The sequence below is a fragment of the Aspergillus ambiguus genome (genome assembly GCF_047715705.1).
Source record: "Aspergillus ambiguus strain CBS 117.58 unplaced genomic scaffold BDV59scaffold_1, whole genome shotgun sequence".
NCBI lineage: Eukaryota > Fungi > Ascomycota > Eurotiomycetes > Eurotiales > Aspergillaceae > Aspergillus > Aspergillus ambiguus.
Genome location: NW_027395514.1, coordinates 1,718,416 through 1,741,240, shown reverse-complemented (window position 1 = coordinate 1,741,240; position 22,825 = coordinate 1,718,416). Strand labels below are relative to the sequence as shown.

At 53.0% G+C, this 22,825-nt stretch overlaps 10 protein-coding genes across 10 annotated transcripts; 3 read left to right on the top strand and 7 right to left on the bottom strand.

Annotated features, from left to right (window-relative positions):
* Positions 1–241: 241 nt before the first annotated feature.
* On the top strand, positions 242–1,827 carry BDV59DRAFT_167432 (phosphotransferase family protein). Its single transcript, XM_073687901.1, has one exon. The coding sequence runs from the start codon at positions 798–800 to the stop codon at positions 1,743–1,745; it is 948 nt and encodes a 315-aa protein (XP_073553501.1). The 5' UTR covers positions 242–797; the 3' UTR covers positions 1,746–1,827.
* A 651-nt stretch (positions 1,828–2,478) lies between these two features.
* On the bottom strand, positions 2,479–4,313 carry BDV59DRAFT_167431 (DUF3237 domain-containing protein). The gene is made up of 4 exons (XM_073687900.1): positions 4,107–4,313; positions 3,246–4,031; positions 2,892–3,186; positions 2,479–2,841 (listed from the first exon to the last, which is right to left on the bottom strand). Exons 1-4 carry the CDS (start codon positions 4,173–4,175, stop codon positions 2,813–2,815), a joined length of 1,179 nt encoding a protein of 392 aa, XP_073553500.1. The 5' UTR covers positions 4,176–4,313; the 3' UTR covers positions 2,479–2,812.
* A 383-nt stretch (positions 4,314–4,696) lies between these two features.
* On the bottom strand, positions 4,697–7,102 carry BDV59DRAFT_197614 (Rad21/Rec8 N terminal domain protein; the record flags this gene model as incomplete). Its single annotated transcript, XM_073692970.1, has 7 exons — positions 4,697–5,401; positions 5,478–6,041; positions 6,101–6,551; positions 6,610–6,744; positions 6,796–6,936; positions 6,987–7,023; positions 7,084–7,102. 7 exons carry the CDS (start codon positions 7,100–7,102, stop codon positions 4,697–4,699), a joined length of 2,052 nt encoding a protein of 683 aa, XP_073553499.1.
* A 37-nt stretch (positions 7,103–7,139) lies between these two features.
* argEF (bifunctional acetylglutamate kinase/N-acetyl-gamma-glutamyl-phosphate reductase) lies at positions 7,140–10,710 on the bottom strand. Its single transcript, XM_073687899.1, has 3 exons — positions 8,182–10,710; positions 7,886–8,126; positions 7,140–7,831 (listed from the first exon to the last, which is right to left on the bottom strand). The coding sequence occupies exons 1-3, from the start codon at positions 10,603–10,605 to the stop codon at positions 7,776–7,778; spliced, it is 2,721 nt and encodes a 906-aa protein (XP_073553498.1). The 5' UTR covers positions 10,606–10,710; the 3' UTR covers positions 7,140–7,775.
* BDV59DRAFT_167425 (uncharacterized protein) lies at positions 10,697–11,308 on the top strand. Its single transcript, XM_073687898.1, has one exon. The coding sequence runs from the start codon at positions 10,799–10,801 to the stop codon at positions 10,997–10,999; it is 201 nt and encodes a 66-aa protein (XP_073553497.1). The 5' UTR covers positions 10,697–10,798; the 3' UTR covers positions 11,000–11,308.
* Positions 11,309–11,603: 295 nt separating this feature from the next.
* BDV59DRAFT_197612 (SNAP receptor SNC2) lies at positions 11,604–12,202 on the bottom strand (the record flags this gene model as incomplete). Its single annotated transcript, XM_073692969.1, has 3 exons — positions 11,604–11,623; positions 11,689–11,920; positions 12,098–12,202. 3 exons carry the CDS (start codon positions 12,200–12,202, stop codon positions 11,604–11,606), a joined length of 357 nt encoding a protein of 118 aa, XP_073553496.1.
* Positions 12,203–12,989: 787 nt separating this feature from the next.
* Positions 12,990–14,846, bottom strand: BDV59DRAFT_190368 (TolB family protein; the record flags this gene model as incomplete). Its single annotated transcript, XM_073691743.1, has 1 exon — positions 12,990–14,846. The coding sequence occupies one exon, from the start codon at positions 14,844–14,846 to the stop codon at positions 12,990–12,992; it is 1,857 nt and encodes a 618-aa protein (XP_073553495.1).
* An 817-nt stretch (positions 14,847–15,663) lies between these two features.
* BDV59DRAFT_167422 (uncharacterized protein) lies at positions 15,664–16,709 on the bottom strand. Its single transcript, XM_073687897.1, has one exon. It carries the CDS (start codon positions 16,486–16,488, stop codon positions 15,988–15,990), a length of 501 nt encoding a protein of 166 aa, XP_073553494.1. The 5' UTR covers positions 16,489–16,709; the 3' UTR covers positions 15,664–15,987.
* Positions 16,710–17,622: 913 nt separating this feature from the next.
* BDV59DRAFT_197609 (major facilitator superfamily domain-containing protein) lies at positions 17,623–19,654 on the bottom strand (the record flags this gene model as incomplete). The annotated part of the gene is made up of 8 exons (XM_073692968.1): positions 17,623–17,690; positions 17,740–17,845; positions 17,894–18,734; positions 18,791–18,911; positions 18,960–19,057; positions 19,111–19,193; positions 19,244–19,380; positions 19,432–19,654. The coding sequence occupies 8 exons, from the start codon at positions 19,652–19,654 to the stop codon at positions 17,623–17,625; spliced, it is 1,677 nt and encodes a 558-aa protein (XP_073553493.1).
* Positions 19,655–19,959: 305 nt separating this feature from the next.
* On the top strand, positions 19,960–22,478 carry BDV59DRAFT_206982 (sulfatase family protein). Its single transcript, XM_073694907.1, has 5 exons — positions 19,960–20,332; positions 20,388–20,866; positions 20,923–21,415; positions 21,469–21,593; positions 21,649–22,478. Exons 1-5 carry the CDS (start codon positions 19,999–20,001, stop codon positions 22,000–22,002), a joined length of 1,785 nt encoding a protein of 594 aa, XP_073553492.1. The 5' UTR covers positions 19,960–19,998; the 3' UTR covers positions 22,003–22,478.
* Positions 22,479–22,825: the final 347 nt, after the last annotated feature.

The following is a 22,825-nucleotide window of genomic DNA, read 5'->3' as shown; positions in this document are numbered from 1 at the left end:
GGCTGCATATGTGAATGGCATTTGTAGGCAATACCAAGGCTATCTACTTTCCGGAGCTTTTTGGCCGGCCTTGTGAATAGGCTGACGCAGGGTCTATCCTCTGTCTGAAATACTGTTTTTTGGTTGATTACCAAGTGTGGTACATTACTTGTACGACTATTTTACGCCACGGGATGTACCGCCAGTTCAAGATATGCTATATGGATACTCCAGAACGTTCTCGATCCCAATCTCCCATGTATAAAACATTAGATTTTTATCGAATACAAAATCGGCCCAAGACAACCAAATAAATTCCATTGAGCGTGAATAGCTTTTACCCACGCACGCCGCCGAATCAGTGCTGATTCAAAAGGTAAAACAGGGATAGTATCATGCCAAATATTAACCCATATTAAGTCGCTCTCCAACCACAACTATACATGTTCGCGAGCAATTGAGCACATATCATGTGACAAGAACCAAATCTCATGCCCCTCCTTTGGCCCCTCGTTGATAGAATTCTATCAACGCGACATGCGACAGCACCCTTGATGACAGTTTGGGCATCGCTTCTCCATTCATGCCCAATACCTATTTTCTTAATAGTATATCTCACCTTATCCTAGCGATTCTCATTGTGCTATGGCTTGATCTCCTTTCGACACCTGCTAGTTCGATCGTTATCAACATCACCAGAACGGCTACTGCTGTGGGTCATGTGACCATGATCTCTGACATTCTGTAACCCCTTATACATCCCACCTACAAACACGAATCGAACTACATCTGCCGGTTGGTTTTCTGTCCCGTGAAGGATGTTTGGTTCTTTGATTCCAGCCATTTTACGACCGGACTTTGCTTGGCCACGACCAGTGGTGTCTACAATCTCGGAGACAACACCACCTTCGCCCCATAATCCAAGCAGGAATGTCAGGGTAGCATGGGGCGTTGTGCACAAGTCTCTTTACTACTTTTCCCAGTGGTATTGTTCCTGGTTCGGAGTCGTTTTCAATGCCAATATCGTCCAACTGCCGTTTGGGCTTGTCATCAAATGGACAGATCGGACTAGCATTGAAGAAGTGGTTTCAATGCAAATGGCAGGTGCCGCCGGAATTCCTGTTCCCAGGGTGCTGAATTACGGCGAACATCTAAAGGCTCGATTCAACAGGAGGATATCGATCTTGATGACCAGGCTGCCGGGAGCTCCCCTAGAAAATTCGGATGATGAATTACAGGTCGACTTAGAGGAACCGTGGTTAGAGGAACTTGACAAATGTGTGCGTTCAATGCGTTCGTGGCTTCCGCCCAACCAATATTCCATCTGCTCCCCTATCGGAACATCCCTTCGAAGTCCGCGGGTCCCTGGTCATATAATGGGGCCCTTCACCGATCATATGCAACTTCTTGAACATTTGATTTCTCCCGCTTCACCTCATGGCTTCAAAAGTATGGTTGAATACGAGGACACCCTAGCGCTTGCAAAGAAGCTCCAGCAACGTGTTTATCGGATTACATTTACCCACGGAGACTTTAAGGCTCACAACATTCTAGTCGGCCACGATGGGTATCTATCTGGGTTCTTGGATTGGGAATCTGCTGGGTGGTATCCGGAATACTGGGAATTCACCACAGCAATGCGGTTTGGCAAAGGTAGCTGGTGGTTTCAGGTGGCCTCTTGGATAGGAGGTGACCGATACTTGGGTGAGCTGGCTTCGGACATCGCGCTTAACCTATTAACGGTCGACTCATACATAGCAATCTAACGTTTCAGTGTTGTAGACATTGATCATTGTATCCTCAATATTTTGTTTAAAGCTGAATTGTTGAATAAACACAATGGCTGGTTATTCGAAGGAATGGCATATACTAATTGTAGATGGCCAACTCATGGCAAAGCAGCCAAATGAGCTCGCGGAACAGATACCGGATCTGGTCCTGGGGCTATTGAAAAGGTTTCCTCTGCTAAAGATTCATGAAGCTACAAGGCAACTCACATCATCATGACTTGGTGCAGAAGGGTATAGATACCTAGCACTGGTCTCCGGAATTCCTCCAAGACAACCGCTATATCTAAAGCTATGGGCCAGTATCATGCCCCAAAGACCAAGCTTGTGATTCCAGCGGTATCGGGCCAGGGTACACTCCAATTAATTGACTGCGACAACTGCCAACCCAGAGCGCAAGCAAGCAATTCCCACACCTTCGAATGCCTCTGGCTCCTAGCATGGACGATCTGTTAGGGGAAGAGAAAGCCGTGGTGTAGTTATCGTACGGTTGTATATAAGGAACAATGATGTTCCGAGGAGATTTGTTGATTATTGTAATATTACGATTGGTCAGCGGAACCAACTTATGTGGAAGCATAACTTCCCAACTGGTAATTTATCCAAACCTTACTAAGGTACAGGGTAGTGTATTACAGCACGCGTCTATACCGTCTATACCAACCTTACTGGAGGCGATCTCCATTACGGTCTTGTGAAAGATACAGCTACAGTCAAGAACAATCCATTCTGAGTAGAGGTACAATCTTCCCGGCCCACGGTTGGAAAGAAAATAAACACAACTGGAAAGCTGCACGCCCAATAAACCCAAATCAATACCCTATACCACATAAAAATAGCTATGTCAATTGTCGCGTCATAAAATAACATCGGTCGTGCTTGGAGAACGCATCAAGCGGACGGGGGCTGACACGAAGATACAGCGCATTCAGGCTCCCGGGAGGAAGAAAAGGAGGAACTTGAAGGTGAAAGGGAACAGGCGATTTTCCCCAAGAAAAGTATTACTCGCTCAAAAACGCACAAAACAGCTGCAACCTCGTGGCGAATTAATTGACGCGGAAGGCATCGAAGATAACTGGAGCTGGTTAGCTGAGTGGTCCGACTCGAGGGAGATGGAGAGCTCACTTTCTTGGCCCCGGCGGCAACCACTGCCGATCCACATCAGCGTGTTCAAGAACGCGTAACGCTCGTCGCCGGTCTCCATCGACAGGTTGATCCGGTACTTGTAGGTGTTGGGGTTGACGGTGTCGGCCACCGACGGGTCGTTGACCTTGTCCAGGACGTCCTTGGCGCCGGTCAGCCATCCGTCGGTTTTGACGATGATCCACGCGGCGGGGTCGTCGGCTGTCTGCAGCATGTAGCTCGCGCGAAGGCTGGTATTCGATTCCTTGGTGACGATCTGCGAATCTTGTCCGCCGGGCTGGGAAAGAGATCGATCAGTACAAGCGAGGGGGAGATACAGGGTCGGATGGAACGTACCAGAACAATGCCCTTGCCCCATCGGCCGGCCCATTGGCCACCGACAAACGTGACCCAGTCGCGATTGCCCCAGATACTGGGGCCGACTGAGACCTTTGGGTTCATCTTGATACTCATGCGGAAGTCCAGCTCCAGAGTGGGGGCGGGGATCTGCAAGGAGCGGGCGACATCGCCCTCGGGGAAGGTGTGGAGGAGGTTGTTGGCGGGGATGGAGTCTTTCATGACACTGAGGTAGGTGGGACATTCGAGCAGATGCTGACGCTGTCGGCTGGTGTTCTTCGCGCGGACTTGCTGGCAATAGATGCACTGGACGGACAGACACTTGTCCTCCTCCTTGGCGCGGAACTCGACGAAGGCGGCATGGACGTCGTCCAAGGGAGGCGCGGGCAGGTTGGAGGAGGAGGTTTTCGGCTTGGCCTTGGGGGTGGGACGAGGCGCGGGCTGGGGAGGGCCGGCGGCGGGCAAGGACGGGCGTCCTTGGAGGTTCTGCAGCGGCGTCTGCATGGGCGTAGCGTGAGGGTTGACATTATTCGGCATCATGGGACCGTTGGGAGTCGGCATGGCGCCGGGACCGGGCCCAGCACCGGGGGCCGTGGCCGTCGGGCCATTGGGGGTGGGAGGATATCCGTTCGGAGCGGCGATGCCATTGGGAGCGGATGGGGCCGACTGAGACTGAGGCTGGGGGTTGTGACCACGCAGGCCGGGGCACTCCAGGAGGTGTTGTTTCTGACGGGAAGTGTTCTTTGCGCGAATCTGCTGACAGTAGATACACTGGACGGAGAGACACTGGAAGGCGGACGGGGGTTGATTAGCGGGAAGGGTTGGGTGAAATATTACGGGAAATACGGGTCAGTCACGCACCTTATCGTCTTCCTTGGCGCGGAACTCGACGAACGCCGCGTGAACTTCCTGGTCGACGGTACGACCCATGTTCACGACGAAGGGGGTGAAGAAATCGATGGTGAGGGGAGGCGCGGCGGGGAGACAAGGGCAGATGAGAGGATGAAGATGGAGGACGTGGCCGAGCGAGAGAGTCGAGGACGAGGACGAGCGAGATCAGGGATGGACAGGCGGAGGGAGAAGAAAGAGGAAAAAAGGGTTGGGAGGAAGAGAAGAAGAAAACGAGACGAGACGAGACGAGACGGGACAAGACCGTAAGATATTCCGTACCGTATTACAAATCCAGTTGCATAAGCATAACATCCCGATTAGGTCTACGGCGCATTACCTTATGCTGCATACAGTACTTTATACAGTCAGGTAACTGACATACTCCGTGGTTTTACACCCGGTCTTTACTAGTAGTGGTAAACATACTCAGGTAGGTATATCTAGGTAGTATATCTGTAATCTCTAAATACCTAGGTAGACAGGTCCCTGGCTCGAAGTACATACTCTTACACGATCCACGTAAATCAACGATCCCATGACTATCCCATAAATACCGCAAATCACGCCTCCCCCAGACGCACGAATATCTCCCCGAATTCATACCGAACCCCATTCTCATTGCTGACATCCTCATACTCCTCCTGACGCACCATCAGAAACCCCTTGGTCGCCAGCGCCAGCACATGCATCAGACCGTTCGTAGCCACCGCCCGTGATGTCTCCATCGGCGGGAGCAGGTCCCAGAACGAGGTCTCCTTCGACTGCGACAGCCCGTGTCCGGCGAACGGGTCCTCATATTCATCCAGAGGCAGCTTCTCCACCAGAAAGTGCAGGAAGTTCTGGCTGTCCTGGTCCAGAGTGGCGCGCTCGAGCTTCTCTTCCAGCGCTGACAGTCTCTTCCCTGCGGCTGCTGCGCTCTCCGCCGCGTCTTGCCCCGCCACCTCCGTCTGGAGATACTGGTTCAGATCGAAATCGCCCGCATCAATGTCCATGTTGTCCCCTAACCCGCCAGTCGCTAGACTCTCAAGCCCCTCGACATCATAGGGAAATCCACGGCCCGCAAGCGGACTTGCGCTGGTCAGTCGGCTCCGCACTCTGCCAAAGGCCGCCGCAGCCGCCGAGTCCACGACGCTGCGCGACGAGCTGCCCAGTCCGCGGAAGGGATTAGTCGCGGACGACTGCACAGAGGCGGTGATGTTCCACGGCATCAGGGACGAGTTATCGTCACGCAGGGCAGACGACGCATGGCGAGCGAGCTCGATATCCTACCGTCCCGTATCAGTTACGGCTCCCGCATGTAGAGAACAAAAGGGAGAAGGAAAGAAAACAACACATGCAAACCTCGTTCCAGAAATTATTAGTCCCGGGGCCGTCCTCTCCACGACCAATCTGCGCCTCGAGTTCGTCCTCGCGCGCGCGAACCCGCCGTCCCGCCGACTCCGAGTCCGTGTCCATGTCGCTCGCTTCGGCATGAGCACGCTTGCTTCCGCGGCGCCTACTTCTTTTCCTCGCTGGATCAAGCAGCCCAGCCAGCTCCCGGCCGGAGAATTCGCCCAGAGGATGCGCCGCGTGCGTAACGCCAACCCCCACGCCGACGTCTGCAATGCCGCGTCCGAAGACCCAGAAGGCGGCGTTTTTCTTCGCCTGCGAGGGGAGTGCACTGCGCTTCTGCTGCTGCAATGCGGTGGCCATGTTCTGGATGTATTCAGCGTTCATCCGCGCGAGCTCGGAGTAGCGCAGCGTGGTCTGCTCGTCGAGCGCGACGAGCGGGGCCTGCTTTTTGCCTTTGGGGCGCTGCGTGGAGCTGCGGTCGTTTGTGGTTGCGATGGGCAAGGTGTCTGCAGGGGGTGTATTTACGGGATGGGGGTGAGGCGTAGGTGTGGTTTGTATGTCGTTGGGGGGTTCCTGTGGAGATTGACTTTGATGAGTGGTCGATCTCTTTGGGAGGTATTGGAGGGGCATACGTGATAATCAAGTGCAAGTTCGTCCATCTCGTCCACGAGAGGGGTCTCGAAGCGGCGAGGGGATGTTCTGTGCTCACTGGGATGACCCAGCTCGATGATGTTGCCGTCCTCGTCGAAGTCGAAGTCCGGCTGCAGGAGCACACCCTCCTCGTTGTCGTGCAGTGCAGATATAGCGAGATGCGCGAGGTGCAGACGCACGGGGCTGGCGAGATCGGGTTCTGATCCGCTGGCGACGTTGTCCGCCATGGCCATGTCTTCAGAGCCGAAGCTGAGCTGCAGGCTTGCGTTGGAGAGCGCCGACTGGCTGAGATCGGGGGATGCGGGCCACGGGCTCATGGTGGTGGCGAGGGGCTCCGCGAAGAGGGTGAGCTTGGAGAGGTTGATGTCGAGTCCGGGGAGGTCAGTCTCTGGGGTGAAGGATGGATCGTACGGGATGATGAGCTGGTCGGGGCTGTTGTGTGTTTGTCCGGTTAGGATAATGACAGCGTGTGGGATCTTGGAAGACGAACCGGGTCTTCCCTGCCATCGGATCGAGAGCGCCTCCAGGCACGATGCGAAGCATGGTCTTCATGCGGTCATGCATAGACTGCACGTCGGTGAGGGTATAGCCGCATTGCTGACTATAGACGCGTGAGACGCCGTATCTAGCAGGACGGTGAGTGAGACGTTGAGATAGATGGGAGAGCTCATAGTACAGGAGGTTTCCCTGAAGACGGAGGGCCATCGGAGCGTGTGGATCCATAATCACATTGCAGGCTTTGGGGACGTCGACGTCTAGAATGGTCTTTCTGTTGAGACGACGGGTGATGGACTTTGATCCGAGAGTTGCAACGAGCCTAGTTGTCACTGTCAGGATTGAGGCAGAATACAGAGGATGGGGAGATACCATATCGTAGCGACCCCGTGTTCGGGGGATGTGAGGACTGGAGAGGATGTTAGCAACGGGCATGTTGGAGTGTAGTGTATGGACATGTCGGACGTACTTTCGTGGCTGTAGAACATGATGACGGTTGGGGTGTTGGGGATATGAAGGAGGGAGGTGAGGGTGGTGGAGGGAGAGAAGAGAAGAAGAGAGGGTGTTGAGATCAGGTTGTATGCATGCAGACTGACATTTACCAACACAGAGCATATAGACCGCTGCCATTCCCACTTTACACCCTGGCTCTACACATCACAGCATACCACCAGGCATAAGTATGATTGCATGGTGCCAACAAAGGAGACTTACTATGGTGATATACCGTTAATGCTCACAATGGTCAATTCACGACTCTATACTATACATCCCCATTTACGAATTAACGAAGTATCGAAACTTTTCCGCTCCCAATCCATCGGACAGCACCAACAATGCCTTCAGTAAACTCTTCACTAGTCCAGGACAAAGGCAAGTTGCAACGGACGAAAACACTAGAGTTCTATTCGAGGAAATCAAAGAAAAAAAAAAAGACGAAGAAACAATTAAGTTGACTATGGAAGCACAGCTGGAGATACAACCCGTCGGATCGCCTCCAACCCATAGCAACGAAGAGCACGCGGGGTATGAGACACGGACAGGACACGACAGTGATGTTTCCTGACTTAAAAACAGACGCCCGCACACGGCACGGGACTTCATATACCTACCTACCCTTCCACTATATCCATATATGCAAGGGGTCGTTTAAACGTAGATCTATTCAAGGGGGATACCCTCGTACTCGCCGTAGCCGAGGGCCAGGTTCATGTTTTCTGGAAGGTATCAGTATGAGTCCTGGTGTTGGACGCTGGGCAGATGGAACGTACGAAGACACTGGGTGGCTGCACCCTTGAGCAGATTGTCGATGGTGGCACACACGACAACCCGCTTGCCGCCGGAGTGGACGGCAAAGCCACCGACTTCCACGCCGTGGCGGCCAGCAATAGCCTTGACGGAGGGGGGCTCGCCCACGATCTTCACAAGTTTCTCGCCAGCATAACGATCCTGGTAGATGTTGCGGATATCACGGGAGGTGAGCTCCTCCTTGAGAGGGATGCTGATGCTTTGCTGTAGAGATGTTAGCGTTGAGGGAAAAAAAACTGCATACATGACAGACACATACATGAATACCCTGGAACCAGACGGCAACATGGGGGATGAAAGCAATGCTGGTGCCAAGCTGGGAGCTGATCTCCTTCTCGTGGATGTGGTCCGTCAAGCTGTAAGGGATGATGTTGTTGGTCAGGTTCTCCACGTCGTTCTTGGGGCTGGGCTTGGTGCCAGCACCGGAGTATCCGGAGACACCAAAGACGGTGGGCTGGCCGCCGAGGTAGGGGACGAGAGGGGCGATTCCGACCTGAGCCGCGGTGGCGTAGCAACCAGGGTTGGCGATACGGGTGGCCTGGGCGATCTTGGAGCGGTTCACCAGCTCGGGGAGGCCATACGTCCACTTGGGATCAAAGCGGTAGTCGGCGCTCAGGTCGACAATGACGTTGCCCTTCTCGGAGCCCCGGTCGACCGCGTCCACGAACGGCTTGCAGACACCGTTGGGCAGGGCCATGACCCAGCAGTCGACGTCGCCATTCTCGGACATGCGCTTGACATCCTCGGGGCTGAGGTTCTCGTAGATAATCTCGCGCTTGTCATAACCCTGCAGCTTCTTGCCAGCCAGCTCGCGAGAAGAAACGTGACGCAGATCCATGTGAGGGTGAGCGTTGATCAGGTTGATCAGGGCCTGACCCGTGTAGCCGCGGGCACCAATGAGGGCCACCTTGGATGGGCGGTTGTTGGACATGTTCTTCTCGCCCAACGGGGGGTTGGGGTTGGTCGTGGCATAGGTGCGGACAGTGGTGACAGGGACGGTGGGACGAACCATACGGGCGGAGCGGAGCGCATTGGTGGCCGTGGAGAAGGTGCGCTTCTGCTCGGTGGAAGCGCCGCTGGCACCGAAGCCCTTGCCGATGTTGGCGGCAGCCTGGGCAGCGCGGTGCAGACGGGACTCGAGGTTGATGTCACCGAACATCTGCCGGCCGTGCTTGTTGAATTCCTGGACGAGCTGCTTGACCTCGTCGCCGTTCTCGATGCCGTACCAGAAGAGAACCTCTCCCTCGCGGCTCAGGCTGCCGTCGGCCTTGTCGAAGAACCAGGTCAGATTCTCGTCATCCTCCTTGACGGTCCACACGAGCTTAGGGAAGTCCTTCTTGATGGACGCGAACACGTTGTCGGCGACGTTGGTCAGCCATCCAGACTTGGTGATGGTGAAGGTCGCAAGGTGAGCCAAGGGGGCAGAGGCATCCCGGCCGGGGGGCAGAACCACCGCCAGCGCCTCCATGGGCTCATCATAGTAGACCTTGAAGTCACGCTCCTTCAGGCCCTCGACGTAGCGGTCGACGGTGGCGCGGGCGTCGAGACCCTCGCGGTCACGAACGAGGACCTCCTTCAGCTTGTCCAGATCCTCAAACTCGGAGAGGGAGGTCTTGACGTGGACCTTGTTGCCACGGCGGATGAGGGTACCAGCACCGGAGTCGGTAAACAGCTCCTTCTGAAGATCAGCGGGGTGGATGATGGCCACGCTGGAGGTACGAGGGAGATCACTGAGGAGGTCCTTCATCTCCTTGATCTTCAGACGGGTACCGTGGCGCACCCACCACTGCGACATCAGGTGCTCATACTCCTCGTCGAGGTTGATGACGGAGATCTTCTCACCGGTATCTCCGTTGAACAGACCACCCTTCTCGGCGAGGTAGACGATCTTGAGAGGCTGCAGCGCGCGGGCCAACTCACCGGCGGCGACATCGGCGTTGACATTGAGGACCTGGCCATCGGGGGTCTCGGCCATGGAGGTCAGAATGGGAAGGCAGCCAGCCTGGATGGCGGACTCGATGGGCTTCTTGTTGACACCATTGATCTTACCGACCAGGTTGTATCTCTCCTTGTCCAGGTAGTCCGCGGAGAAAACGCCGGCGGTCAGAGGGCGTGCGCGCACGCCCATGCGCTCCAATTCCTCGATCAACTTGAGGTTCTCCTCCAGGAACAGCTTCCGGGCCAGCGCCAGGGTCTTACCGTCGGTGACACGGATTCCATCCTCGAATTGGGGCTCGACGCCGGCGGCCTCCAGCATGCGGTTCAACTGGGGGCCGGCACCGTGCACGACAATGGGGTAGAGGCCGACATGGTTGAGGAAGGCGAGAGCGGAGGAGAGGGTCTGCAGGTGCTCGGTGATAATGGCACCGCCGACCTTGATGACGGCGAACTGCTGGGAGGAAACGGAGGTGAAGTGAGACAGATACTGCTGGACCTCCCGCTTGGAGCCGATGTTGCTCAACAGCTGGACGACAGTCGAGCGGGTGGAGGAGTAATGAGGCTCCGCAGCCCGGGAATAAGAACGACCCTGCAGCAGAGGAACGGCGGAGGCCTTCAGGGAGCGACGAGCGAGGGGAGAGGAGGATCTCGCCGAGGCGACAGTGTGCGGTGCGGAGAGGAGGGGTCTCGCGGTAGAAGCTCTCCGCACAGCGGTGCGAAGGGAGAACATCTTGTCGACCAGCATGCGGCAGCTGGAGGAGAGAAGAAGGTGAGGCAAGGGGAGGAGGGCGTAGACAGTTGGGGGGTGAGGAGGAGGAGGGGGGGGGAAGGAAGAAGAGGAAGCGAAGAGGTTGCGGAGAGAAGACGGAAGGACAGGCGGTATCAGCCGCGGTGAGGGAAAAATTGCAGAACGCGAAAATTCGGCCGGAAGAGGCAGAATGTGGAGCAGATGGATTTTATCTGATTTTGATCAGTATTCGGGTTCTGGTGATTTTTGGGATATTTTTATAGGATTGTATTATTTCTTTTTCTTTTTTCCTTTTTGTCCTTTTTTTCTTTCTTCTTCTATCCCATCTTTGCTTCTTCTATCTTATTATTCCTCCGATTCTACTGGTCCTCGACCGCTACAGACTCCGTGACTCAACCGAAGTCTCTATACTCCAGGTACTTCCACTCACGTAATAGAATCATCAATCCTATCCGATCACCCTCGTCAGTTGCTGCCCGTGGGTTATCTGATCCTGGGCAGCAGACTAAAAGGCTCCATCCTTCCACCACCGATCCACCCGTGGCGTGGCATAATTTCTCAATGGGTTCTCTTGTCCGATGGGACTCGGTAACCGACGGTCCAGCCGGTGGGACTGCTTCTACGACGGACGGAGTCCTGTCATGATTCGGAATATCCCTTGGTCCGTTTGACGGCTACTTCCAAGGCCTCTGGAGGCTGGTCCTGAATACCCATCCGAATCACATTCAATCAAAGCAGAGCATACTCGAACACAAGCACCGGAGTATCATTTACATCTTCACCGTCAATGGATCATGCGACATGGCCTCGTCCGCGGGAAACAGAAACAAGTCAACAGGTAGAGAGACAAGGCTTTATTCGTGAGAACCAATCGGGGGGGGTTTGACGCCAGAGAACAAGAAACGCAGGAAGGTATTAGAGGCTGAAAACATAACGCGGTCCCAACAACATCCCATCCATCCATTCCCAAGAAACATCGCTGCATTCGTAGGCGTTCATTTCGTAGTGGTCACCACTGCCGCCGGTTAGTTCGACCGTCGTCATCAACATCCCCGGAGGAGAAGACAGAAAACAACTTACCCGCAGGAACAATAATCACCACCAGGAGCAGGATAATACAGATGATCAGGCAGACACGCATCTTCATGTCCTTCCACCACATCTGCTTGCGCACCCGGTTGGCGCCCCGACGGAACCCCTGGGCCGACGTCGCCAGGTTGTCAGTCTTATCCTGGAGCGAGTCGAGCCGTTCACCACGCTCCGACACCTTGAAGATATTCGACCGCATCGTATCGACGGTCTCCTGGATTTTCTGTTACCGGGTTAGCCAGCGTCCCAGCCGCCTTCTCCCCATCACCACATAAATCATCCCCGTGGACATCTCAGGCTGTTCTACGCAACAACCCAGGCGACAAGCAATATTGCAGACTTCGTGGGTTCTTGCTGCGGGCCTATGCAGGCCCATGCACACTCAAACAGAGCAACTTACTTTGTCGATTTCCCGCGTCCGGGGGTCGCCATTTTGCTGCGCGGTGCTAGCGCCGGCACTGTTGGATCCCGAGGGAATATAAGGGTCGTAAGGCTGCTCCGACATGATGGATATAGGATGCGATCACACTCGTGATAATCAACAGTTGAATCGTAGACCTGGTGGGTCACCAGTCTGCCTAGCTGGGAGAAGACGCTCGCAAGGGGGGATCGAACGGGGAGGGAGTCGAAAGGGAGGTCGAAAGAACCAAGCGGGGAGATAGCGAAGATCGTCAAAGGGGGTCACGTAGACGAACGGGGCGGATGAGGATGGAGATGGGGAAGGAAGAGGAGAAAGGCTGCAGGAGAGAAGCTGACAAGGTGTGAGGTTCCGTTCCTTCTGGGCGTCGGTCCGGTCGGGGGGACGCACGTGACAGTGCCACCACACGGGGGAGAATGGAATCTAGTTGAAACAATGCGCGGCTGGGAGACGGGGAGATTAATTATCGAGTCCTTATTTGATCATAGGCTACTACATATGCCGTAAATAGAAAACATCCCCCATCGCTGCAGACAAATTTCGATGTTCTCGCTGCAGAACGATCAACAGGCACCAGCTATTATTCATCTCCTGGACAACTGCTGCGAGGCGGTGCTCCGATCCTGCTGTGGCGATGTGGCGATGCGTGGAGCGTTCTGCCCGTCTGGGCCTAGCGTGGGCCCTTGCCCGTTCCGAGCTTAGCGCGCTCTTTTATTAGCATGAATAGCTTCATAGAACATACAGGGTACGCAGGATGGACTAGTCATATGGACCATTCTTTAGGGTCAACTTCCTAACAAAGAATCGTCTATATTCCTTCGTCATCCAATTCATGCAATCTTCCTCATATCCGATTGATACTCCTACCAGCAGATCACAACAAAGAGTTGGGCGTGTAGACCGGCATACTGTCTTCCCATAGTGAATTCGTCAACGGCCTCTTGTTTGATCCGTCGGCATCCATGATATTCAGAATCGAGTAGGGCTGGAACGTATCGTCATATAGTCCGCATTCGTACTGGAATCCGTATTCCCCAGTTGCGTAGAGGATCCGGCCGTCGTGCGACCATACGGCGTGGGCATCATTGGCAATCGACGAAGTCAGGACCTGCAGGTCGGTGCCGTCCGGTCGGATGGTGCACACATCGTAGTTGGTCGGGCTCGTCTTGCGGGTGAAGACGATCTTCTCGCCGTCGGGGGAGAAAGATGGGAGCGTATCCCACTCCGTGGTCAGAACCGAGATACCACTGTTGTTTCCGCTCCGCTTGTCCAGATCGATCAGACGCAAACCCAGCTGGGACCGGTCGCCCTTGAGCGAGTTGACACCCCACACGCGGAAGACGATTTTGCGGCCGTCATGTGAGAAGCTGGGGAATCCAGTGTTCAAAGTTGTGTTGCCCAACACGGTGGCACTCTCGGTGAGATTCTGAGCGTAGGACCCGTCGGACCGGGCTCGAACGATCCATCCGCCCTTCTCCGCGCGGCCCTGGAACCAGTAACCCACCCCGAAGGTCAGCCAGTCGCCATCCGGGGACCAGGAAGGCTGGTAGGCGCCGCCGGCACCCTTCGCCGTGATGGCCTCGGACATGAGTCCCGCTGCGACAGGGTCATATGCGTTAATGCGGTCTCCACTGGTGGCGTTCATGTTGAGGATGGAGGAATCGCCGATTTGCTTGGAGGTGATGGCCAAACGGCCCTGGTTCGAGAGCGCGGGGAAGACATCGGTGAATCGGTACTCCCACTCGTCGTCCCAGCTGTACAGGAGCTTTTCCTGGGCACGGACATTCCAGGCAGTCTTCTCGTAGACTACTTTCTTGCCGTCACGGGACCAGGACGGTGAGCGGATCATCACGCTCGAGGTATTGTGGTAGCGGCCGCTCGTGGTGTAGAGACCCTCCTTGGTGCCACCCTTGAGCATGTAGGCGATGTTATTGTCCGACAGATATTGCGGGAAGATCTTGACTCCCGCGCCAGCAGCCTCGACAACGCGATCCGTGCCCGTGGCGAAATCCACGGAGACGATGCTCGAGTTCGACGAGGTCAGGGACCAGGAGCTGTGTGCGTTGTAGGTCGTCTCGCGGGTCATTTCGTAGTAGACCAGACGCTTGCCATCTGGCGACCACCCCGGAGAGCCAAGCGCATATCCATCCTTGGAGACGACCCGACGGAATCCCGTACCATCCGGTCGGATCGCGTAGATCGAAAGTTCCTGCGTGTGCTCCCAGCCACTCAGTCCGAGGAAGGTCTCATCGCCGTGACCCAGCCACTCGGTGTTGCGGTCCGATGAGAAGGCGATCCACTGTCCGTCCGGCGACCAGGCCGGGCGGAAGTAGCCATGGGGAAGAGACATGTTAGTAGTGGCAGTGACAGCTGGCGTATCCGTCAGGTTCCACCGGTGACCGGTGTTCATGTCGAGCACCCAGATGTTGGCGACCATACCCTCGGTCGACACATAGGCGGCGAGGCTTCCATTGGGCGACAAGACGACGGAATCTTCGACCGCCGGGGTGGTGACGAGGGGCTGCAGGTCGGACCCGTTGGTGCGAACGCGCCAGATATCTGAGTTTCCGTCGCCGTTGCGTTCACTGGTGAAGAGGACCCATTGGCCGTCATTCGAGAAACTCCCGTGGTACTCAAAAACGGGGTCAGAGAGGAGAGGACGCTCATTGCTTCCATCGGCATTTGCGATATACAGCTTCGACGTGCCGGGAGCAATGCGGTTCATGAGCATGACGCCCTTTTGGCCGGGGACTGTGGCGCTGTCGCGAGCATGATGCGGATGCGGGATTGCTGCATTAGCATCAAGGCCTCGTTGCTGCATGTAGGGACATCCGGCAGCCTGAGTCAGAGTGAGGAATGGGCCAATGGCCAAGGCCAACAGAGGCGCTCCCAATGGATACATGGCTGCTTTTCCCTACCCTCCCGTACTCGGTGCGATGCTTTTGTGCGTGAACAGCGCAGTACACCGTAGATGCCGGCTACCCATCTTATAAATCATTGCAACTGTTTGGCCCTGATTACCGGCTCGCCCCATTGACGAGAAAGGTATTGGCTAAAAGGATGAAGATCGCCATCTCGCTAAGTGCAAAGTTGGAAGGCTCGAATATCCGAGTTTGGCTGGGAATGAATTCAGCCTGTTCTCCATCTGGCGCAGGCAGGGAGCATACGCTGCGAGGAATCGGCATAAAATTCCATATAGAGATTGTAGGACCGAGCGCGCGCTCGGATGATTCAGTTTGAAACCCATCAGTTGGGGGCAGCAGTGGAGAGTGCCGATCCTTGTATTCTCCGCTTCGATCAGATAAATCAAGTCGTGCTCCAATCGCCATGAATGTTAGACTTTCCTATGGAACGCAAGTGGAGATAGAGGGAGAAGACACCCGTCGAGGACATTCACGGACACGCTTGAAATATCAACAGCATCTCCGTCGGCACACAGTACCGGCCAAGAGATAATCAGATAAAGGCTTCAACTTGTGGTCAAGACAAATTACCCGCCGATCAACCCCCACTTAACGGGCTTGGCCCTCGCAAGTCCCTCCTGGTTTTGGTATAGACAGTGCCACTGCGTGAGAAGCGAGCCAGCCATAACCGGTCATATCCTAATGATGTTGATGTTGATGTTGATGGGTCTTAACAATATCCAACAGCCCTGTGTTGTGAGGGAATGAGGAACTCGGAGAAGTCTCGTGTAAAAGACAGAACCATGGGTCGATACTTCGGTTCAACTATTCCGGAGTAGACGGCTATCTCGCGTAGGTCGGCATTCACGGCCGACTCGGGATGGAAAGGAGGGGGGAAAAGGGTATAGAATAAACAAAACGGAGGATCAAACAACGTCGCCAAATCGAATTGGACGGCTTGAGTAATAGTCATACAGCTTCCCAGTCCATGGCATCAACGATAAAGTCCCAGTCCATCTCAGATTCACCCACTCGGCTCTGGCTGCTGGGAGATGTATCCAACTTGGCCGATTGAGCCTCGGCCAGATGGTACGCATCTTCAAGTGCCTCGAATATATCGGCCAAAACTTTCTCGAGATCATAGGTTTCCAATGGCGATGCTCCGTCGTTCGCCGCGAAGCCGGGTTCATTGCCCTTCGGCTTTTCCTGGGACAAATCCGCCGTCTTCCAGCGGTTCCGAAGCTCTTTTGCTCTCCTCAACTGTTCGAGCCTGTCTCCTTTTATAAAAACAGGCCGAAGGGGACTAGAGGGCGCTTTGAGAGCTTCTAATACATTTGCGTGATACCGGTGAGAACCATTGTTCTTCACATTCTTAGGTGTGGCAGAGACGGCGATCCCGAATACGCCCAGTAGATGCACCAGGGCGCGCTCCAGTAGTGCATAATATTCATGGAAGTCGAGTTTGAACATAATCTCAGCGTGTGCAATGTCATCAGCAGGTGCACCACGTAGAGTTGCGAGACGGTATGCCTCCCCGAGAAATGGGAGTTTCCATTTTAACCGCGCAACAATTTTCTTCAGCCGCGAAAGTTCTTCAGAAGGTGACAGGAGGCGTTGACCGTTCGGGGAGGCCTTTGACGGCTCATCTTTGCCCTCTGAACGGGGCGCCCAACGGGATTCTAACAAGCTGGACATGATACGTTTATAAAGGAACTTTGAGGGCGGCTGCCATCCACAATGGATTTGATTATGTTGAGATGCATCAGCCACTCCGTACTCAGCCACACTGTGGCACATGTTTACATCTCTGTAAGTTGTGGTTTCCAGCTCAACTGAGTAGTAAGGATTATTGTTGTGCGATTTTAGGGCATTATTTTCGTAGCTAATCATTTACAGCCTCATGGTGGTGAATGTTGGGGGGGTGGGGGCGGGTTTGCGTTGCGACAAATATATATAGATGTTTACTTGAACATTATTTTCTAGCCTGCCCAAGGATAATACAGACGCCATATTACGAGTTGCGCATTTCCCCTCGGGGCTCCAATATCAATAGAGGCTTGTGCTTTATTTGTGCACAAAACGGCTCATTGCATAGACCAAGAGAGACTTTCTCTTCTCCGATCTGCCTATGGCAAGTGGCCGATAGAACGAAAGTCCCGTAGATATCACAGGCACAGATGATTGTATCCATTCATCAATTTCATGATGGCAGTTCTGTTCTTCGAAAAAAATGACGGGTAGAAATAAACGTGAGCGCCTATATAGAACAATGATCATGGGTCAAATTGGGGTGACATGGACACTATGCAATTGGAGGGGGACTCTATAATCGACGTAGAGCCGTTCGATCAGTTATTCTATACAGTTGAATGAGGTCCTTGCTCTCCAGACATTGTACTTATTATACAAATAAACTGACCAGTAAGCAGTAAGGCGGAAAGGGAAAGCCTCCGCCCTGTATAGAAGATCCAGTGCATATGCAAATCACAGGATATAAAGCTCGCTTGTCCACCTTGCAGATTGTGAAACCACTCTAAAAACATCATATAAACACCCTAGCCGCGGAGTTGCTCGATATGCGATGGAGCTAACGATTCTCACTATCTAGATACGGTGGCCTTTCACACTCAGAGCAGTCACTGATCCCAGCAGAGAGCATACCAATGAGATGACTAAAAACTTAGCAACATTCCCACGATATCCCGTCCATACTGAACTTACTGTACGCACGTCTCAGGCCCGCCACGTAACTGCCGACAACCGTATTGCGAAGGGAGCCAGTCAAACCCGCAATATAATCAGTACTTGACAATGCACGTTTAATTATCTAAGTATTGGTCAATAACAATTCACCTCCTTGAGGCAGCTTGCTTACTCTGTGTGCATCTGGTCCATGCAACCGCATCTGTAACTGTCTCCTGAATTCCGATTGTAGCGCAGTGTATGTTGAAGTCACGCCGGCCGTCATGGCAAAGCTGAGCAGGAGAAGATACCCGCTGGTGGCCATAGCAATTTCCGGCGGCTCGAGAAAGGCTGTCATACTTACAAATGCGGCAGACGACACGAATCCAGTACCCAAACCTCCAAATACAATGTAAAGGGATTCCCAGAGTCCAGTATGGCCGTCCCAACGGGCAATTTGCAGGACGTATGTGATCGAAGCTATCAATCCTGAGATAACGAGAACCGGTTTATAGTTACCGGTTCGCCGAATGAAGACACCTGCCATCAAACCGCCCACGGTATTTCCAATTACGGCTGGGATTAAATGAGCCCCTGCGATGGTGCTGGATGCTTGCGCGGTAACCTGGAAATAAAGTGGCACCGAGAACATCATGCCAACCTGAGCCGCAACTTGCAGAGCACTGATTAGATAGCTGGGGATTATGTTTGGGCGCTTGAGGATATGTAGGTCAAAAATTGGTTCCGCGGCAATATACAGCTCGATATAGACAAAAATGGCGAGGAATAAGGCTCCTGCGCTAGCAAGGAGAAGCGTAAGAGCAGATCTCCAGGGGAACGATTTACCACCCTGGTCGAGCAGGAGGATGATAACGGTGATACCTGTAGATACCGCGATGGCACCAGAGAAGTCAATGCGGCGAAGTTTCAATCGGTCTACTTCTGCATCGAAAATAGCGCGATGTACAAGTTTTAGCTGTAATATGACGAGAATTGCAGCGAGACCGAGAAGAGGAACCTGAAGAAGGAATGACCTGACAGGAGTGAGTGTTTGGTCTGCGAAATCTAGACGGATAATAGCTTCACATACCATCGCCAGCCAATGGTGTCTGTCAGAACCCCTCCAACCGGGCCCCCAATACTCCGCCCAAGGGTCATTGATACATTCACGTAGGCTCGCCATTTGGCGACGTCTCGCTTCGGTACAACATCTAGGCAAATTCAGCAGGCAGCTTACGAGTCCCTTAAGTAGATATTACCGGTGATGATAATCGAACCCATGGTCATGACTCCGCCACCTCCAATACCGCTGATAGCTCGTCCCAGAATGACAATCCACAAGTCAGGTGCCAGTCCACTAAAGATTAAATGAGCCTAGGACGAGACTAGATGATTCGTTGCAGCACGTACCACACAATACAGCCTAATGCAAGAAAGAAGTAGGACACCAGTAAGAGCGGTTTACGCCCATAAATGTCACTCAGCTTCCCATACTAGTACGTTGTCAATTGTATCCTATGCTCAGAAGTTTTACCAGACTAACCATGGGTTGGGCAGCACATAAGCCGAGCGTATACCCCGTTGACAACCAAGCTGCTCCCTGAAGTTGATTAAATTCAGAGGTGATCCGAGCTGTAGCGGTCATAATAAGCGAAGCATCTGCATTTGAAATGAATTCGCCTGGACAGTATTAAGACACTCTCTGATCCTGGTATAGACGCGACATCTTACCAAGAAGGAGCACGGCGATGATGCTCCCTACACTGGTCTGTGACTCATTTGAAGCTTTTCGCGGAGTTGGCTCAATGGATGTATAATTCTCCTCATCGGCGATAACATGACCATGTGGCTGTTTAGTGGGATCTGGTTCTATGGTTTGGTACAATGACCGAGGACGATGAGGATCGTCGTGGCCGGGGTTCAGCGGCGTCGTCTCGTCTGTATGGGTGATCATGGTTTGTAACCTGGATTATGGAAATGGTACAGTTATAGCATTTATTGCAGTGGTAGAAACGGTTTTATCTCTGAATGGCAACGTCCTTGACTCTGGTGATTAAAGCACGTCATTCTTGGATCTAATTACTCTATTCTCCATCCAACGCCATGCTTATTATTTTTGATAGCGGAAAATCTCTAGTCCAACGTTTAATCGGCTCTAAAATGGCGCCATCTGGTCGATATTCTCCGAGCATAAAATAGCTCTATCTTATGAGTAGTACAAAATGCGGGGAAAGATTTCCAACCTTCTTCGTTCTCGACAACAGCCGATACAGTTTCCACCCGCGACCACTGCCTATCATGAAGCTCTCGTCAAATTTAGCGATAGCTTCAAGTCTATTTGGCGTGGCTAGGGGCCTTGAATTCTCCGATATTAGGCAGCAAGTCCTTGGCCCATCATGGGACAGGCCCGCTCGGAATCGGCCAAATTTCATCTTTGTGGTCACTGATGATCAGGACCTGCAATTAGGCTCGATTGATTACATGCCATTAACACTGGGGCATCTGAAGCAAAAAGGCACATTTTTTAGCAATCATTTTGTGACTACCGCTGTCTGTTGTCCCTCGCGTGTCTCCTTGTGGACAGGACGCCAGGCGCACAACACGAATGTCACAGATGTCAGTCCACCATATGGTACGGTATATTTCAGTACTCCTCCGATGCTCACAGGGTGCTAATATTATTCCAGGAGGATACCCGAAGTTTGTCGAACAAGGATTCAATGACAACTTCCTCCCTGTATGGTTGCAAAAGGCAGGATATGACACCTACTACACTGGGAAGCTATTCAATGCCCATACAGTGGATAACTACCATAATCCATATGTCAACGGCTTTAACGGCTCCGATTTCTTGTTAGATCCCTTCACCTACTCATATTTGAATTCCACATACCAACGGAATCACGACCCACCCGTCAGCTATGAGGGCCGGCACACTGTAGATGTGATTACTGAGAAAGCTTTGGGTTTCTTAGAGGACGGACTCAATGGGGACCGTCCTTTCTTCATTACCATTGCACCAGTTGCCCCCCATTCTAACATCGATGTGAGCGCTTTGGGGGGAGAAATTCCAGCGGTAATGACAGAACCCATTCCTTTGGATCGGCACAAGTCACTTTTCAAAGGCGTTACTGTTCCACGGACAAAGAATTTCAACCCAGATGAGGTAAGATTGAGACCCAAATCTGGACATAAAGGGGATCGATTGCTGACAAGGTGCAGCCAAGCGGAGTCAGCTGGGTTCGGAATCTTCCCAAACTGGATAAGTCGGCAATTGAATATCAGGATCATTTCTATCGAGCCCGACTGCGTGCCCTACAGGGGGTCGATGAGCTTGTGGATGGCTTGATATCACGACTAGAAGCTAGTGACCAGGTGGATAATACCTACATTATCTACACGTCCGATAATGGCTACCATATTGGGCAGCATCGCTTGCCCCCGGGCAAAGAATGCGGGTTTGAAGAAGATATTCGTGTGCCATTGCTCATTCGAGGGCCAGGCGTCGCACCGGGTGCGGTCGAAGATGCAGTAACCACCCACATTGATCTCTCACCTACAATCTTTGACCTGGCGCAAATACCATTACGTGAGGACTTTGATGGAACGCCTATTCCACTCCCATATGGTGGAGGCTCCGAGCATCCGCGTCATGAGCATGTTACTGTTGAGTACTGGGGTCAGGCGTACTTTGAGGGAGAGAAGGGAGCGCTGAGTATGTGTGCTGTTATTTTCTCACAGGTGATTGTACTGACCCATGCGCAATAGGCAGTCCAGACCATACCCCTTTTGCTCCTAATAACACTTATAAATCTGTACGAATCATCGGACAGGGATACAATCTCTACTACTCTGTCTGGTGTAACAATGAGCATGAGCTGTACGATCTGTCGGTGAGCATTGCAATTACCTAATGCTCTATGCCTCTATCTAATAATGCACCCCTAGACCGATCCATACCAGTTAAACAACCTCCACCCCTCGGTAGGTCCTATACGGAGAATCGATAACTATGTCCATGGATGGAACCTCTCGCAGGTGATAACGCGCTTGGACGCCATACTTCTGGTCCTGAAATCATGCAAGGGTGCCACATGTATCAAGCCCTGGGACGTTCTGCACCCTGATGGATCTGTACAGAATCTGAGAGATGCGCTCAACCCGCAATATGATGCGTTTTACGCCAATCAGGCGCAGGTCTCGTTTACACGTTGCGAGCGAGGGTATATACCGGAGTCAGAGGGTCCACAGGAGGCTGTTCCACTATCAAGGTATGGTCTGAACTGGGATGCTTGGGCGTGAAATCCAGGGATGATAAGCAAAAGAGGGTAGGGTAACCGATATATTAGAGAAGCTTGGTTGACAGTAATCCCATTCACTATGTAGTGCCATAGACAATAGAACGGTTAATGTCTCGACGTAAATCAAATCCTCGAACATTTGTGCCCAAGGAGCCTTGTTCCCCCACGTTGATAGGGTTTCTCCACGGCTTCCCTTGCATGACAGTGCAAATATTTTACCCGATAGAGACAAAATGAACTACAGTCGTGCATGGTAACCCGGCAACAGAAGAATGCTACCGATCCGAGACTGTCCAACTCGGCCGGTTCTTTTGGCCCCTTGATCGGTGTCTTGACTTGGGTCTACAATGATATGTACAGTGGGTCTCAACACTCGGATCAGATCTTTGATCAACAGAAAGAGTGTTTTTTTGGTTGAGGTCTGACTTCAAACTAACCCGCAAGTCCAAATGACGCTCAGTGGAAGACTATATATTAAGCCCCTGAGAGCCTGTATGAAGAGTCCGCCGGATGCCGAATCCTAATCAAACCCAAAGCGGAGACCAAAGCTGCTGCCTGGCGCTAATAATACCTCCATTACTCAATGGATTGGTCCAAGATTCCATCGCCTTTGGCCAAGAAGCCCATCGTCTTCACTGCCTCCCTTGGGTCCCCATCAACGGCACCACGTCGGCTAGAAGATTTGGTCTGAAGATCAGGGGTTGGATGCACGGGACAGCCGATCAAGCTTAATATGTGACTTTTCAGTCCGGCGTCCGCTGACGTTCCGGACTATACAGCAGAGCCCGGCAAGAAGATGTCTTCTTCCGCTTCCTGCGCGTTCC